The 18,690-nt window shown below is 44.1% G+C and overlaps 1 protein-coding gene across 4 annotated transcripts in view; it reads left to right on the top strand.

Moving 5' to 3' along the window:
- S1PR2 (sphingosine-1-phosphate receptor 2) overlaps positions 1-15,617 on the top strand; it is a 122,975-nt gene extending 107,358 nt beyond the window's left edge. For all 4 annotated transcript variants that reach the window (XM_067464135.1, XM_067464134.1, XM_067464137.1 and 1 more), the window contains 2 exons: positions 5,256-14,350; positions 15,089-15,617. In XM_067464135.1, coding sequence (XP_067320236.1) covers positions 5,381-6,433 — 1,053 coding nt within the window. In that variant the 5' untranslated portion in view covers positions 5,256-5,380 and the 3' untranslated portion in view covers positions 6,434-14,350; positions 15,089-15,617. The remainder of the gene's footprint in view (positions 1-5,255; positions 14,351-15,088) is intronic.
- The last annotated feature ends 3,073 nt before the right edge of the window (positions 15,618-18,690 follow it).

Below are 18,690 nucleotides of genomic sequence, written 5' to 3' on the forward strand. Positions count from 1 at the left end.
AACAATTTTCATAGAATCATAGAGTTGTGGTGCTTGGTGAGCTATGCCACTTTATTTGTGCGTTTGTGTATGTGATTTGTTCTTTTTCTTTCTTTCTTTTGTTTGTTTCTCCCTACCCCTCCTTTATACGCTCTTTGCCATTTATGATTTGGGGCTCACCCATCTATGAGGTTATAGTGTGTGTTTATACTGCTCACCCGCTCAGTCACTCCGTCACAATGGCAGAGAGTCTGGCAAAATGGTGGGAGGTTTTGGCTGTTTGCATGGAAATTTTCCATGGAGTGTCACTTGATATTATTGTGTTTGGAGCTAACAGGCTGGCATTTCATCTGGTTGGGAACTGCTTTTCCCCAAGAGAAATTCAACAGCTTGCCAGCTACTACCACTCCGCCAAAGGCAATAGAGCTGTCCCATGGAGTTACTTTTATGCAGAAATTGATAATAAGAAACAAATTAGAAGGATTGATTTATAGATGACTGGCAGCCCTTTTGGCAATTCCTACAGGACCTTGGAGAAAAAATTACAGTTGGTTTGAAAAGTGATGTTTGGTGATTACAAAAAATCAGTAGTAATACATATTGGGGCTTTTTGTTTACACAATATGAATGGGTTCCTGAATTAGTAAGCTCAACAAATATCCCACTTATACAGAAAATAATAGAATTAAGCGTATAATTATATAAACTTGTTATATATTCACAATAATCAGAAGCAATATTATATGGTTTTGTTTTTTTTTTACAATTACTCTGAAAAGGTATTAAGTTTAAAAATGCCGGTCCATTTCCGAGCACCATTCAAAGTGCTGGTCTTGGCCTATAAAGCCCTATACGTCTCTGGCCCAGCTTACTTGTCTGAACGTATCTCCCTCTATGTTCCGCCTCGTAGTCTAAGATCTGCCGGTGAGGCCCTGCTCTTGGTCCCAACAGCTTCGCAAACGCGGCTGGTGGGGACGAGGGACAGGGCCTTCTCGGTGGTGACCCCCCCACCTGTGGAATTTGTTCCCCAGCGACATTAGATCGGCATCCTCCCTCCTTTCTTTCAGAAGAAAACTGAAGACGTGGTTGTGGATCCAGGCTTTTGGCTAATGGATATAACGGCACCTGAATAGTAAATTGGACCAGACGATTGTTATAATGGAAATGCCTTTATGATTGGATAACTAATGTTGTTTTAACGTATTATATTGTATGATTTTATTTTGCTTTTATAATTGTAATTATTGTGGCATCGAATCGTTGCCATTGTTAGCCGCTCTGAGTCCCCCTGCGGGGGTGAGAAGAGCGAGGTAGAAATGCTGTAAATAAATCTATAAATCTATATAAATAAAAATGTAATGGTCGTTTGTGGGATTAACATAACTCAAAAACCACTGGACGAACTAACCCAAGGAGTGACCACCACTCAAAAAACTGATTTTGTCATTTGGGAGTTGTAGTTGCTGGGATTTATAGTTTACTTGCAATCAAAGAGCATTCTGAACTCCACCAGTGAAGGAATTGAACCAAACATGGCACACAGGACTCCCATGACCAACAGAAATCACTAGAAGGGTTTGTTGGGCATTGACCTTGAGTTTGGGAGTTGTAGTTCACTACATTCAGAGAACACTGTGTACTCAAACAATGATGGATCTGGACCAAACTTGGCACGAATATTCCATGTGCCCAAATATGAACACAGATGGGGTTAGGGGAAATAGATCTTGACATTTGGGAGTTGTAGTTACTGGGATTTATAGTTCACCTACAATCAAAGAGCATTCTGAAACCCATCAACGACAGAATTGGGGCAAACTTCCCACACAGAACCCCCATGACCAACAGAAAATACTCAAGGCCATCCAGTCCAACTCCCTTCACCAGGGCAAGAAAACGTAATCAAAGCCCTCCTGACAAAGAGCCATCAAGCCATAGATATAGATAGATATATATGATTCACACACATACAGTATCATAGATTTGAAAGGGACCCTTAAAGATGGACAATTATATGTTGCATGTTCCAGACTAGGCAAACCAAACAATCTCCACATCGACACTGACAAAGAAACAGCAAGAAATACTGTTTACCCACAAGCAGAAAGAAATTACATATATTAGAAACAAACACTTTCTAATTACTTTATTTTCCAGATCACCAGACTGGGCCACAGCAACGCGTGGCAGGGGACGACTAGTAAAATAATAAATAAAAACCATATAATATTGCTTGTGATTACTGTGAATTTGATCAGTATAACAAGTTTATATAATTATAAATTGGGAGGGATAGCCAATACTCCAGAGGACAGGAGCAGGATTCAAAACGATCTTGACAGATTAGAGAGATGGGCCAAAACTAACAAAATGAAGTTCAACAGTGACAAATGCAAGATACTCCACTTTGGCAGGAAAAACGAAATGCAAAGATACAGAATGGGGGAATATGCCTGGCTCGAGAGCAGCACGTGTGAAAAAGATCTTGGAGTCCTCATGGACAGCAAGTTAAACATGAGTCAGCAATGTGATGTGGTGGCAAAAAAAGCCAATGGGATTTTGGCCTGCATCAATAGGAGCATAGTGTCTAGATCTAGGGAAGTCATGCTCCCCCTCTATTCCGCTTTGGTTAGACCACACCTGGAATATTGTGTCCAATTCTGGGCACCACAATTCAAGAGAAATATTGACAAGCTGGAATGTGTCCAGAGGAGGGCGACTAAAACGATCAAGGGTCTGGAGAACAAGTCCTATGAGGAGCGGCTTAAGGAGCTGAGCATGTTTAGCCTGAAGAAGAGAAGGCTGAGGGGAGATATGATAGCCATGTATAAATACATGAGAGGAAGCCACAGGGAGGAGGGAGCAAGCTTGTTTTCTGCTTCCCTGGAGACTAGGATGCGGAACAATGGCTTCAAACTACAAGAAAAGAGATTCCATCTGAACATTAGGAAGAACTTCCTGACTGTGAGAGCCATTCAGCAGTGGAACTCTCTGCCCCGGAGTGTGGTGGAGGCTCCTTCTTTGGAAGCTTTTAAACAGAGGCTGGATGGCCATCTGTCCAGGGTGATTTGAATGCAATATTCCTGCTTCTTGGCAGGGGGTTGGACTGGATGGCCCATGAGGTCTCTTCCAACTCTTTGATTCTATGATTCTATGATATGTCTTTGTTAGATTATATGGAATATCTGCCTGTTTTACTTTTGAATATTATTGTTAATGTTCTTTGACCCTGTGGATTCATGGGATGCCAGATGGCTGCCAGGTGTCTCAACCTCTCAGTGTGGCTTCTTGTGGTCAGGGGTGTCTGGCACAGGGGCTTTCCAGTCAATGGAAAACTGGCAATTGTTCATGTGCGTAAATGTAATGTACAGTAGGAAACTGCTTCCAACTTCATCTGGTGCCTCTGAAGACCCTCCTCCAAAACAGGGGGTGTATCTTGTCAAATTAATGAAGTTTGACAATACTTGAATGTTATAGAATCCTGGGAGTTGTGCCAGCACTCTCTGGCAGAGATGGCTCAAGAACTTGCAAAACTAAACCGCTCCAGACTTCACAGCATTGAGCCATGGCAATTTAAACGGTGTCGAGATGCGTTAGGAACACCCAGAGTCAAAAATTTCTTATAGGTTTATAATCAATGCAGATCTGATTAGCATTCAGGTATTTCTGCTCTTTATGAGGATTTTAAAGGTTAAAGGTAGTCCCCTGACATTAAGTCCAGTCATGTCTGACTCTGGGGTGTGGTGCTCATCTCCATTTCTAAGTCGAAGAGCCGGCGTTGTCCGTAGACACCTCCAAGGTCATGTGGCCGGCATGACTGCATGGAGCGCTGTTACCTTCCGTCGGAACGATACCTATTGATCTACTCACATTGCATGTTTTCGAACTGCTAGGTCGGCAGAAGCTAGGGCTGACAGCGGAAGCTCACGCCGCTCCCCGGAATCGAACCTGCAATCTTTCGATCAACAAGCTCAGCCGCTCAGTGCTTTAACCCACTGCGCCACCAGGGGCTCCTCTTTATGAGAATAAAAACCCTAAAAGAGGGAGCTGAATAACCAGTCATTCAGTAAAACCTAGGAAAAATGTATAACTCCCAGAATCACCTATTTAGTTATTATTTACTAGCCATCCCCTGCCATGCGTTGCTGTGGCCCATGTGGGTGTTCTGTGTGAGAGGTTTGGCCCAATTCTTTTGTTGGTGGGGTTCAAAATGCTCTGTGATTGTAGTTGAACAATAAATCCCAGCAACTACAACTCCCAAATGTCAAGATTCTAGTTTCCCCAAACTCCACCAGTGTTCACATTTGGGCATATTGAGTATTTGTGTAGAGTGTGGTCCAGATCGGGGGGGCTCAACCCATTACGCAAAGTAAGCATTTGCAGTATAGTTGATTTTGCCCAGGGGCGCTCTTGGGGGAAAATAGACCTTGACATATGCGAGTTGTAGTTACTGAGATGTTACATACAATCAAAGAGCATTCTGAACTCCACCAATGATGGAGTTTAACCAAATATGGCACACAGAACTCCCACGACGAACAGAAAATATATATCAGTGATTGGTTTGGGGGGGGGGGGGAGAAATACTGTTTGCTTACCGTTGAAAATTACCTAGGGTCGCCTCTGGTCCAGATCCATCATTGTTTGAGTCCACAGTGATCTCTGGATGTAGGTGAACTACAAATCCAAAAACCGTGGAGACGAGAGACAGAGACTTCTCGACGGTGGCCCCTCCATATAGATATTAGATCAGCCACCTCCCTTTTAACATTCCGGAAAAAAGTCAAGACACTTTTTGAACAAACGTTTGCAAATGCAGAGTAACTGACATAGGAAAATGGAACGACTAGATCAGGGGTCCTCAAACTTTTTAAACAGAGGGCCAGCTCACAGTCTCTCAAACTGTTGGAGGGCCAGATTATAATTTGAAAAAAACATGAATTCCTATGCACACTGCACATATCTTACTTGTAGTGCAAAAAAAACCCAACATTTGTAGTGCAAAAACACAAAACAATACAATAATTAAAATGAAGAACAATTTTAACAAATATAAGCTTATTAGTATTTCAGTGGGAAGTGTGGGCCTGCTTTTGGCTGATGAGATAGGATGGTTGTTGTTGTTGTTGTTGTGTGCTTTCAAGTCGTTTCAGACTTAGGTTGACCATGAGCAAGGGCCGGGTAAATGACCTTGGGGGGCCGTATCCAGCCCTCGGGCTGTAGTTTGAGGACCCCAGTTCTAACCTGTATTTTTGTGTCTTCTTTACCATCTCCAGATTCCACTAAGTTGCCCTGCTGTTCCTCTTGATTGCACCAAATGACTGAAAATCCGATGGGATCCTAACAGAGGCATCCTCACGGGCCCTCGCTGTAACCAGTGCTGGGGAAGTGTGACCAAGCCATGGGGAGTATCTACCAGTTCTACTTCGACACGTCGAAGATCTTTGAGCACTACAACTACACCAAGGATAAGCTGGAGAATGATGAGTCCCCTTCCCTCCCCAGTACCGCTGTTGCCATTATTGTACTTTGCTGCTTCATCATCTTGGAGAACCTGCTGGTGCTTATCTCTGTCTGGAGGAACAAGAAGTTCCACTCTGCAATGTTCATCTTCATTGGCAACCTGGCCTTTTCGGACCTGTTGGCAGGCTCGGCCTTCATTGCCAACGTTGTCCTTTCAGGCCCGGCCACCTTCCACCTCACCCCAGTCCAGTGGTTTGTGCGGGAGGGCACTGCCTTTGCTACACTGGCTGCCTCAGTCTTCAGCTTGTTGGCCATTGCCATAGAGCGACATGTGGCCATCACCAAGGTGAAGGTCTATAGCAGTGACAAGAATTGCCGGATGGTGTTCCTAATTGGAGCCTGTTGGGTCATCTCCGCTGCCATCGGTGGGCTACCCATCCTTGGTTGGAACTGCATGGCTGATCTGGAAAAATGCTCCACTGTCCTCCCTCTTTACTCCAAACAGTACATCCTCTTTGTGGTCTTGATCTTCACCATCATCCTCTTCTCCATTGTGATCCTCTACGTCCGGATCTACCGCATTGTCCGTTCCAGCCATGCTGAGATGGCCGGCTCCCAAACAGTGTCCTTGCTTAGGACTGTCACCTTTGTCCTGGGAGCGTTCATCATCTGCTGGTTGCCAGCCTTCATCATTCTCTTGGTGGACGTCTCTTGCGCCACGAAGTCATGCCCCATCCTTTACAAGGCGAAATACTTCTTTGCCTTTGCTACCCTCAATTCAGCCATCAACCCACTCATCTACACCCTCCGCAGCAAGGACATGAGGAAGGAGTTCCTGCGAGTGCTCTGCTGCTGGGGGATGATGGGGCAGGGGAAGCCCTCCGAGCGTTGCATGATCCCTCTCCGCAGCTCCAGCTCCTTGGACCGCTGCACACAAAAACAGGACCTCCCCACTTCACCTTTCATGAAGGAGCATTCCACGTTTGTGTGAAAAGACACAAGGGAGGGGACTACATAGTAGGAAGAAGGAAAGCAGTGGGGTGAGATAGGCCCCAGAGAAGGCGGTACAAAGGCAATGTGGTACAAGGTGTGTGAAAAGAACATCTTGGTGATCAGATACACCAAGCGTGGACTGAAATGGAGATGTCCATGTGTTCACTAGACCTGCACAGTATTATAACTTTCTGTTTGACGTGTGTGTGAGAGAGAGAGAAGTGACTGAATGACTGACTAATGGGCTGACTGACTTAAAGTGTGGGGTAGCTGTAAAGCTATCAATATGGTACGATTTCTCTGCTCTAGCAGGGGCTTTGCCACTCTGAACATCCGCATTTTTGTCTGTCCTATAGCTGAGGATCAAACTAGACCTTAAGTAGGATGGGCACTCCCTCTTAAGGAAAACTTTTCTTCCCTGTGGTGGGATTTCCTCAGAGATAATCCATTTTGGCCATCAGACTTATCAATGCAACTTAGTTTTATGTGCCAGCAATCATTAACAAAGCAAAGCTCAAGAAATGCAAGGTATGCAGATGAGGAAAAGTACTTGCGACAACAAACATGTTATCTAGTTTGACCCTCAGAAACATGCTTTCATCTTTCCTTTCTTCCAAAAATGTTCTTTTCTTCTTTCCTATGAAGCAGTAACCAGTCACTGTCATATTTTTCTGATTTGTCCATAGCAGGTTCTTAAGGGGGGGTCTTGAAAATGAAGACTGACATTTTAAAGCAACAAGGACAGTTTGTTAGCTCCAGGGCTGCATGCAGTGCAAAGATGCAAATGTGTTCACCATATTTGTTTCCTGCTCCGGGCTCGATCAAACTGGTTTTTCAGGCTTTCTGCACATTTCAATTACAGCAAGGGAGGAAAAATCAGGCCAGTTGTTCCTTTTATAAAGGAGAGGCAAGTTATAGTCCAACATGGCCAAGAATGGCTGCTTGAAGAAGGTGAATTTGGGGTCTTATGGGAGAAAGAACATGAGTTTCAGCGGGGCAAGAGTCCTGGAAATACGAGGGGTATTTTTTAAGTAAGGTCCGTTGGAACATAAGTATACAACAAAAGTTTATTTCAAAAAAGTATATTTATTTTCAGAAAGTACAGACTTCACTCTATTTTTCGACATAGTTGCCAAGTTTGTTCAAACACTTATCATACCTCTGAACCAATTTTAAAATACCCTCTTCATAAAAACTTGCCGCCTGCTCCGATAACCAAATCGTCTGTAATCAAAGAAGGGCGAATGGAGCGGTCCTCATCATCATGGACGTTGTCACGGCCATCTTTGAATTGTCGTACCCACTTACGCACTTTGCTTTCACTCATAACGGTATCACCGTACACTTCACAAATCTCTCGATGAATTTCTGCAGCAGGCAGGTTTCCTGCTGACAAAAACCGTATCACTGAGCGAACCTCACATGCGGAGGGTGAGTTGATAGTCTTAAACATTTTTAAAGCACAGAATAGAACCGTACAGGTTAGCTACCGAGTGGAAACTGAGCACAGTTGTTCCCGAGGCATGCCGGTACACGATGCACGTGCTCGTTGCAGTATGCGCGTGAACTACTAGTGTCTACAGCAAAACGGACCTTAATTAAAAAATACCCCTCATACCATAAAACTTTAGTAAAAAATGTAACTGCTGTGACCTTGTGCAGGCTAATATCTCTTGCTGTGTCACAGTGATGGGAGGTACAGTAATAGTGATCTTGCTCTGGCCACTGTGTTGTGGGTAACTTCTGGGTGAGCCTCCCACTCGGCACCTATATTGCTTTTTTGTTTCCCTCCACATGTCCACACACACACAAATCTACCAAAGAGGAAAAGTTGGAAGAGTGCACAATGTCTAGTGGCTCAGGAGTTTGGTCCTCATTCATACTTGAACTGAAGACCACCAACAAATGGCGAGTGCTGTTGCCTATACTTCAGAGGGGAATAAATTGTAAACATCTTAGTATTCCTTACCTAAGAAAACCCTATGAAATTAATGGGTTGTCTTAAACCGACTGGAGATTTGAAAGCATTACTTACTTACCTACTTACTTTACTTACTTACTTAGGCGATCCCTCGCTGGCCGAGTAGGATAGTCTTCCAGGATCAGTACTCTGGTGGGTCCGTAGGTGACTGTGGAGCCCTATTCTTGATCTGCATCTTCTTCCACAGTGAGGGCATTGGTTTCCAGGTGGAAGGCAATCTCTGTCGGGGTTGGCTTGACGCGCCTTCTTCTTATCATAGAATCATAGAATCAAATCACCCCTGACAGATGGCCATCCAGCCCCTGTTTAAAAGCTTCCAAAGAAGGAGCCTCCACCACACTCCGGGGCAGAGAGTTCCACTGCTGAATGGCTCTCACAGTCAGGAGACTGACTGTTTCTCAACCTCCATTCGTGCCTCTTCAAATTCTGCAGTACTGCTGGTCAAGGGTCCCCAATCTACCCATGGATGAATTTGAACCAGGGCTATTTGATTTCAAGAACATGTGTATCAGAATAGCAAAAACGTTGAGTAGGACTTCTTTTTTTTACACTGTGTGACCTCCTTATCCACCAACTCAATATCCACAGTTTCACTTACCCATGCTCCAAAACAATTTCTCCTCCCCACCCCCCCACCCCAAGAATGTATGTGGGCCTCTATAGGTCATCCAGGGCAATCTATATAAATAAAATGTAATGTTCATTTGTGGGAGTAACATAACTCGAAAACCACTGGACAAACTGACACCAAATTCAGACACCATACACCTATCAGGCCAATGAGTGACCATCACTCATAAAAACACTGAAAAACCCAGCAGAAGAGACTTTAAAAGCCAAAAAACAAAAAATAAATGGCAATGCATGCACAAAATCATATATATAAACTTATACACAAATAAAACACATATATACAGACTGGGCCACAGCAACACGTGGCAGGGGACAGCTAATTATATGATATTCTTCCAACCCAATATAGTCAACAAATAGGGTTAGGTTTACTATTATCCACAGTGTCAGTTATCCAGGGGTGGAGTCTTAGAAAATAGCCCCTCCCCCATGAATACGGTGGTCATACTGTATATTCAGATAGATTGTCAGAGCATTCCTGTGCATAGACAGCAGCTCTCATATGTCCTTACATGCACCAGGTTCCACAATAATAATAAAATAATAAACCTTTATTTATACCCCACTAACATCTCCCGAAGGACTCAGTGCGGCTTACAAGAGGCCGAGGCCCAAACATCACAAAAACAACAGCATCACAAATACAACAAAAAACTCATAAAACAGCAATAAACATTAAAACAATAGCAAATAACATTAGACAATAATACCACGACACATTTAAAAACTAAGGCCGGACCAATGTAATGATTAAAAAATTTAAAATGCTGGGCATGGCAGGTGAAATAGATAGGTTTTTTGGAGATAGGTGCAATGTGCAGACAATCTTAAATCTCTAGTAAAGTGCATTTAGGGACATGATGCTTCGAATTTCCTATTCTGGGAAGGCACACTGGAACAACCATGTCTTCAAGCTCCTCCTAAAGACTGCCACTGTTGGGCCTTGTCTGATGTCCTTGGGGAGAGAGTTCCAGAGTCGGGGGGCCACCACGGAGAAGGCCCTATCCCTCGTCCCCACCAATCGCGCCTGCGACACAGGTGGGATCGTGAGTAGGGCCTCTCTCTGGGCTCTGCATAGTAGTACCTTTCCTACTGTTTCAGATTCTTGAACGCTGAAGCATGCAAACATCTGGTATGTGATAAAGTTTGGTTATAAGGAGCAGTGCATGGAATGGGAAACATTTGACCTCCTAGATATTTTTGGCTCTGCTGACTATGACTTCTCAGAGATGAAGTCCAAAATATCTGAAAAATCAAACTTTTTCAGAGCATGGACATTCAACAAAGGAGTGTCCCATCCCCCCGTTCTGCCGTAGTTTCGCACAAGCAGCTAAGGAGACCATGAAGGAAAGTTTTACATGTGCAAGTTTGCTTAGAATGAAATCCTATAAATGTGCACTGTGTGTACAAGCAAAATCCTGCACATCCCCACCCGTAAGGAAGCCCATTTAATCCCATACGGCTTTCTCGAGTCAGTATAGGACCAGAGCCTTGAAGCGTTGATTTCATGCATTGTATAGATGAGTGTGATGTTTGTAATTGCATTGAAGTGGTGTGTGTGTGTGTGTGTGTAAGCAAGATTCAGATGCAGTGTGCCAGGGTGAGTTAAGTGGCGTTCCCTGTCTATAAGGTGTTGTTGACTTCTCGTTTTGCTTGTCTGACTTGGCATAGGCGTACAATCAGAGCCGGTGACGTGTGCATTTTGGTTGGTGCCTGGGCCTGTTTGCGTGTGCATCAGTGTGCATATTTCGTGTGGATGCACAAAGAGCATTGCCCTCCCCCAGCAACGATGGGACATGGCCGTCATATTTTTGCCCACATGTTGTGATGTCATGATATATAACCCCTGCAGCTCTCACTTCAATATGTCTGAATTTTGTATTGCTTATACTCTTTCCTCTGTGATATAACCAGAGGGGAAAAAAATCCTTGGCTTCTCTTGAGGAGAAAAGTGGATTGAAAATAGCCAATATGTTCATTTTTATTTCAAGTTTAATTTTAAAATTTCAAAAGGAGCTTCCAGCGGCATAATCAGGAAGTATTGTTGCTTATTTTGTATATATTTATATAGTTGGTCCTCCACATTTGTGGGTTTGACTTTAGCAAATTTTGATTATTCACCAATTTGACTCATATTTTCTCACTAAGAATGTCTAGGTCTGGGTTGTTGTAGGTTTTTTTCGGGCTGTGTGACCATGTTCTAGAGGCATTCTCTCCTGACGTTTCACCCGCATCTATGGCATGCATAGAATCATAGAATCCTAGAGTTGGAAGAGACCTCATGGGCCATCCAGTCCAACCCCCTGCCAAGAAGCAGGAATATTGCCTTCAAATCACCCCTGACAGATGGCCATCCAGCCTCTGTTTAAAAGCTTCCAAAGAAGGAGCCTCCACCACACTCTGGGGCAGAGAGTTCCACTGCTGAACGGCTCTCACAGTCAGGAAGTTCTTCCTCATGTTCAGATGGAATCTCCTCTCTTGTAGTTTGAAGCCATTGTTTCGTGTCCTAGTCTCCAGGGAAGCAGAAAAAAAGCTTGCTCTCTCCTCCCTGTGGCTTCCTCTCACATATTTATACATGGCTATCATATCTCCTCTCAGCCTTCTCTTCTTCAGGCTAAACATGCCCAGCTCCTTAAACCGCTCCTCATAGGGCTTGTTCTCCAGACCCTTGATCATTTTAGTCACCCTCCTCTGGACACATTCCAGCTTGTCAATATCACTCTTGAATTGTGGTGCCCAGAATTGGACACAATATTCCAGGTGTGGTCTAACCAAAGCAGAATAGAGGGGTAGCATGACTTCCCTAGATCTAGACACTATGCTCCTATTGATGCAGGCCAAAATCCCATTGGCTTTTTTTGCCGCCACATCACATTGTTGGCTCATGTTTAACTTGTTGTCCACGAGGACTCCAAGATCTTTTTCACACGTACTGCTCTCGAGCCAGATATTGTCCCTCATTCTGTATCTTTGCATTTCGGTTTTCCTGCCAAAGTGGAGTATCTTGCATTTGTCACTGTTGAACTTCATTTTGTTAGTTTTGGCCCATCTCTCTAATCTGTCAAGATCGTTTTGAATCCTGCTCCTGTCCTCGAGTATTGGCTATCACTCCCAATTGGTGTCGCCTGCAAACTTGATGATCATGCCTTCTAGCCCTTCATCTCAGTAACCCTCACTACCTCTGAGGATGCTTGCCATAGATGTAGGCGAAACGTCAGGAGAGAATGCCTCTAGAACATTGCCATATAGCCCGAAAAAACCTACAACAGCCCAGTGATTCCAGCCATTATTTTTTTTATTTATCGTGTCAGGAGCAACCAGACATTCCAGCCATGAAAGCCTTGGACAATCTCTAGGTTGCTCAGCAAGACTCTATGCAAACTTTGTCCATAGAGTGGCACCCAAGGACCTAAAAGTCTCCATCTTTGGAGACTTTTAGAGGCTGGATGGCCATCTGACAGAGGTGTTTTGATGGGGTTTTCCTGGATGGTCATGCGATTTCTTCAAATTCTATGCTTCTATGACTTCTCTAGACATCTTAGGTCCTCCAGAGTTGTTCTATGGTCAGCTTGTGGCCAAAGTTATTGACAGAATGGCACTAGAACAGGGATCCTCAAACTACGGCCCGGGGGCCGAATACAGCCCTCCAAGGTCATTTACCCAGCCCTCGCTCAGGGTCAACCTAAGTCTGAAATGACTTGAAACCACACAACAACAACAACAACAACAATCCTATCTCGTCAGCCAAAAGCAGGCCCACACTTTCCATTGAAGTACTAATAAGTTTATATTTGTTAAAATTGTTCTTCATATTAATTATTGTAATGTTTGTGTTTTTTGCACTATAAATAAGATATATGTAGTATGCATAGGAATTCATTCGTGTTTTTTTCAAATAATAATCTGGCCCTCCAACAGTTTGAGGGACTGTGAGCTGGCCCTCTGTTTAAAAAGTTTGAGGACCCCTGCACTAGAGTATCTAAAAATTCTTAGGTATTTTCTCTCAGGCAAATAATTGTTTTAGTGGGTTGTTGTAGGTTTTTTCGGGCTATATGGCCATGTTCTAGAGGCATTCTCTCCTGACGTTTCGCCCGCATCTATGGCAAGCATCCTCAGAGGTAGTGAGGTCTTTTGGAACTAGGAAAATTGGTTTATATACCTGTGGAATAACCAGGGTTGTCCCTGATCACCTCTCAACAAAAGATTTCCCCAGGCACTGCCAGGTCATCAAATGCTAATCAGGGTGGTCAGTTGAAACATTCACAACTAGCTCCAGCAGACAAGAGTCCTTTGTCCCACCCTGGTCATTCCACAGATATATAAACCCATTTTCTTTTTTCTTTTCTTTTTTTTGTTAAAACTGTTTATTTTGATTATGGTACATAACAGAAAAGCAAATCATGGCAGATATAATCAGGTACCAATATTTTTGACATGTACATGCCTATCTACCTTATTCAATCAATCAGTTAATTTTGACATTAAGTATGGTGGCGCAGTGGGTTAAAGCACTGAGCTGCTGAGCTTGTTGACCAAAAGGTCGCAGGTTCGATTCCAGGGAGCGGCGTGAGCTTCCGTTGTCAGCCCTAGCTTCTGCCAACCTAGCAGTTCGAAAACATGCAAATGTGAGTAGATCAATAGGTACCACTCCGGCGGGAAGGTAACGGCGCTCCATGCAATCATGCCGGCCACATGACCTTGGAGGTGTCTATGGACAACGCTGGCTCTTCGGCTTAGAAATGGAGATGAGCACCACACCCCAGAGTCAGACATGACTGGACTTAATGTCAGGGGACTACCTTTACCTTTACCTTTTTTACAAATTATTATCATTTACATATCTTAATACACATAGACTTGCTATTTCTGCCTGTCTCACCCTGGTCATTCCACAGATATATAAACCCATTTTCCTAATTCCAAAAGACCTCACTACCTCTGAGGACGCTTGCCATAGATGCAGGCGAAACATCAGGAGAGAATGTCTCTAGAACATGGCCATATAGCCCGAAAAAACCTACAACAACCCAGTGATCCCCGTCATGAAAGCCTTCGACAATAAATTGTTTCATTTGTGGGTTTTCCACGGTTGTGGAGGTGATATGCCCCTAATCCCAGTTAATGTGGAGGGCTGACTGTATCTACTTTCAGATTCTTTGGGTTTATATTTAACTAGAGACAAGTCGATCACACCACTTCCAGATATGCTCCAAAAACAACATCTGCTACGTCCCATTGTTTCGTCCACATTATGAGTGGGGTGAAATTTGGGGACAGGCCTTCTGTTCTGTGACTGTGTAGGCCAGTGTTTCTCAACCTGGGGGTCGGGACCCCTGAGGGGGTCGCGAGGGGGTGTCAGAGGGGTCGCCAAAGACCATAAGAAAACACAGTATTTTCTGATGGTTATGGGAATTCCATGTGGGAAGTTTGAGCCAATTCTATCATTGGTGGAATTCAGAATGTTCTTTGATTGTAATGAACTATAAATCCCAGCAACTACAACTCCCAAAAGTCAAGATCTATTTTCCCAAGACTCCACCAGTGTTCACATTTGGGCATATTGAGTATTTGTGCCAAGTTTGGTCCAGATCCACCGTTGCATGAGTCCACAATGCTCTCTGGATATAGGTGAACTACAACTCCCAAACTGAAGGTCAATGCCCATCAAACCCTTCCAGTGTTTTCCATTGGTCATGGGAGCCAAGTTTGGTTCAAATCCATCGCTGGTGGAGTTCAGAATGCTCTCTGATTATAGGTGAACTATAAATCCCAGCAGCTACAACTCCCAAATTACAAAATCAATCCTCCCCCAACCCCACTAGCATTCACATTTGGGTGTATTGGGTGTTTGTGCCCAGTTTGGTTCAGTGAATGAAAATGCATCCTGCATATCAGATATTTACATTATGATTTATAACAATAGTAAAATGACTGTTATGAAGTAGCATCAAAAACAATGTTATGGTTGGGGGTCACCACAACATGAGGGACTGTATTAAGGGGTCACGGCATTAGGAAGGTTGAGAACCACTGGTGTAGGCTTTTGAAGTACAGTATGAGACATAGAAAGGTGACCTGTGGGTACCAACTGGGAGTCCATGGCATAACCTTAAAAGAGAGCATACCACTTGCTAGTATCAAAGCAAAATGTTGTTAATAGTATGTATCTGAAAGACAAACTTGATGATGTATTAGTCTATTCTTTGCCCCTGGAAATCATGGAGGGGGCTTGGAGGTAGCGACAGTATGAAGGGTGGGAGGAACATCAATAAAAGTGCTCATCACCACCACCATATTGTGTCCCTCCTTCCTTCCTCTACCTTCCTTCCTTCCCTTCTTCCTTCCTTCTTTCCCTTCTTCCTCAGCCCTCTCTCCCTCCCCTTTCTATCTCCAACTCCCCCACCCACCCATTGCACAAAACAAATGGTATGATGTTAAGGCATTTGCCCCTGCTATATTTACCCAGCAGAATTTTGCCTATGGAAACACTAATTTTTTGAGGCTTTTAAAAAAGTGTATTTCTCCCCATGAATTGAGATTTGTATGTATTAAAATGTTCACTTCTAAATCGGGCTTCTGTGCATTTTTTCCGTTATCTATGTGGCGCAGTGGGTTAAAGCACTGAGCTGCTGAGCTTGTTGACCAAAAGGTCGCAGGTTCAATTCCAGGGAGTGGCGTGAGCTTCTGCTGTCAGCCCTAGCTTCTGCCAACCTAGCAGTTCGAAAACATGCAAATGTGAGTAGATCAATAGGTACCGCTCCGGCGGGGAGGTAACGGCGCTCCATGCGGTCATGCTGGCCACATGACCTTGGAGGTGTCTATGGACAACGCCGGCTCTTTGGCTTAGAAATGGAGATGAGCACCACACCCCAGAGTCAGACATGACTGGACTTAATGTCAGGGGACGACCTTTACCTTATGTTTGAGAACTGGCACACATTTGCAAAAATGTTAAGGAAGGTTTCTCTCTCCCCTCCACAACCAGATTCTCCCTACAACTGACAATCCCATATTGACAAGCTGGAATGTGTCCAGAGGAGGGCGACTAAAATGATCAAAGGTCTGGAGAACAAGCCCTATGAGGAGCGGCTTAAAGAGCTGGGCATGTTTAGCCTGAAGAAGAGAAGGTTGAGAGGAGACATGATGTTGTTGTTGTTCATTCATTCAATTGTGACTTCATGGACCAGTCCACGCCAGAGCTCCCTGTCGGTCATCACCACCCCCAGCTCCTTAAAGGTCAGTCCAGTCACTTCAAGGATGCCATCCATCCATCTTGCCCTTGGTCAGCCGCTCTTCTTTTTTCCTTCCATTTTCCCCAGCATCATTGTCTTCTTTAAGCTTTCCTTTCTTCTCATGATGTGGCCAAAGTACTTCATCTTGGCCTCTACTATCCTTCCCTCCAGTGAGCAGATGGGCTTTATTTCTTGAAGTATGGACTGGTTGGATCCTCTCGCTATCCAAGGCACTCTCAGCACTTTTCTCCAACACCACAGTCCAAAAGCATCTATCTTCCTTCGCTCAGCCTTCCCTATGGTCCAGCTCTCACATCCGTAGGTGACTGTGGGGAATACCCAGAGGCGGCCCTAGGTTATTTTCAACAGTAAGCAAACAGTATTTTGGCGCCCCCCCCCCCCAACCAATCACTGATATACATTTTCTGTTCATCATGGGAGTTCTGTGTGCCATATTTGGTTCAATGCCATCATTGGTGGAGTTCAGAATGCTCTTTGATTGTAGGTGAACTATACATCCCAGTAACTACAACTTGCATATGTCAAGGTCTATTTTCCCTCAAGAGCTCCCCTGGGCAAAATCAACTATACTGCAAACACTTACTTTGCATAATGGTTGAGCCGCCCCTGGAATACCATTGCTTTGACTATGCGGACCTTTGTTGCCAGTGTGATGTCTCTTCTCTTTACTATTTTGTCGAGATAGGACATTGCTCTCCTCCCAAGAAGTAAGCATCTCCTGATTTCCTGGCTGCCGTCTGCGTCTGCAGTAATCTTTGCACCTAGAAATACAAAGTCTGTCACGGCCTCCACGTTTTCTCCCTCTATTTCCAAGTTGTCAGTCATTCTTGTTGCCATAATCTTGGGGGTTTTTTATGTTTAGCTGCAACCCAGCTTTTGCACTTTCTTCTTTCACCTTGATTAGAAGGCTCCTCAGCTCATCCTCGCTTTCGGCCATCAAAGTGGTGTCATCTGCATATCTAAGGTTGTTAATGTTTCTTCCAGCAATTTTCACCCCAGCCTTGCATTTGTCAAGCCCCGCATATTGCATGATGTCTTCTGCATACAAGTTGAATAGGTTGGGTGAGAAGATACAACCCTGCCATACGCCTTTCCCAGTCTTGAGCCAGTCTGTGGTTCCATGGTCAGTTCTTACTGTTGCTACTTGGTCCTTATACAGATTCCTCAGGAGAGAGACAAGATGATTTGGTATGCCCATCCCACCAAGAACTTGCCACAATTTATTATGATCCATACAGTCAAAGGCTTTAGAATAGTCAATAAAGCAGAAATAGATGTTTTTCTGAAACTCCCTGCCTTTCTCCAATATCCATGATAGCTATGTATAAATATGAGAGGAAGTCATAGGGAGGAGGGAGCAACCTTGTTGTCTGCTGCCCTGGAACAATGGCTTCAAACTACAAGAAAGGAGATTCCATCTGAACATGAGGAAGAACTTCCTGACTGTGAGAGCCGTTCAGCAGTGGAACTCTCTGCCCTGGAGTGTGGTGGAGGCTCCTTCTTTGGAAGCTTTTAAACCGAGGCTGGATGGCCATCTATTGGGGGTGCTTTGAATGCAATTTTCCTGCTTCTTGGCAGGGGGTTGGACTGGATGGCCCATGAGGTCTTTTCCAATTCTGATTCTAACAGGTCTGAATCAGAAAATAATTTAAGGGACATTTTTCTGAAATTTAGGCTATAGGCCAGATGTTCTAATGTTCCTTCCACGTCTTTTTTCCATTTCAATTTATTGTAGCATGGAGGTTATAAGGTCTTCATTCCTCACTGTAAGGCAGGTCAAGAGCTACCGAGAGCCCCAAGGCCAAGAGACAAACATTCCCAGGAAAAGCTGGAAGGATGAGTGGCTTCGTTTTGAAGCAGCAGGCACCAGATGGCTTGGGGTGGGTGGAGAGAGCTTATTTTCCCTTAAGAAGCAGCATCTGCAATTGATTTGTTTGTCTTTGAGCAATCCAGATGACCACAGAAACCACAAAACGTGAAGCAAACAGGACCAACTTCCATTCTAAAGAGAGAAGAGAAAGAAGACGTGATTTTGTGCATGTCTTCTATCCCACCTCTCCTCACCCAATGCCACATGCTTCAGTCATAATGGACTGAGTAGAATGTAATTTACAAACAAAACTTTTCAATATATAGTTCTCAAGTTGCCGCACATGTCTGTTCTTAACCATTAATAATGAAACTATTCAAACAGGAAAAGAATGAAGGCCTTCTTACTGCTTCATTCTAACTCAAAGCTGGGTGCATCCATGCTGTAACATTCATGCAGTTTGACACCACTGCAACTGCCATGTCACAATGCTATGGAATCATGAGAATAGTCGTGATGGGTTGTTGTAGGTTTTTTCCGGCGATATTACCATGGTCTAGAGGCATTCTCTCCTGACA

The sequence above is a fragment of the Anolis sagrei genome, chromosome 2 (assembly GCF_037176765.1).
Source record: "Anolis sagrei isolate rAnoSag1 chromosome 2, rAnoSag1.mat, whole genome shotgun sequence".
Taxonomy (NCBI): domain Eukaryota; kingdom Metazoa; phylum Chordata; class Lepidosauria; order Squamata; family Dactyloidae; genus Anolis; species Anolis sagrei.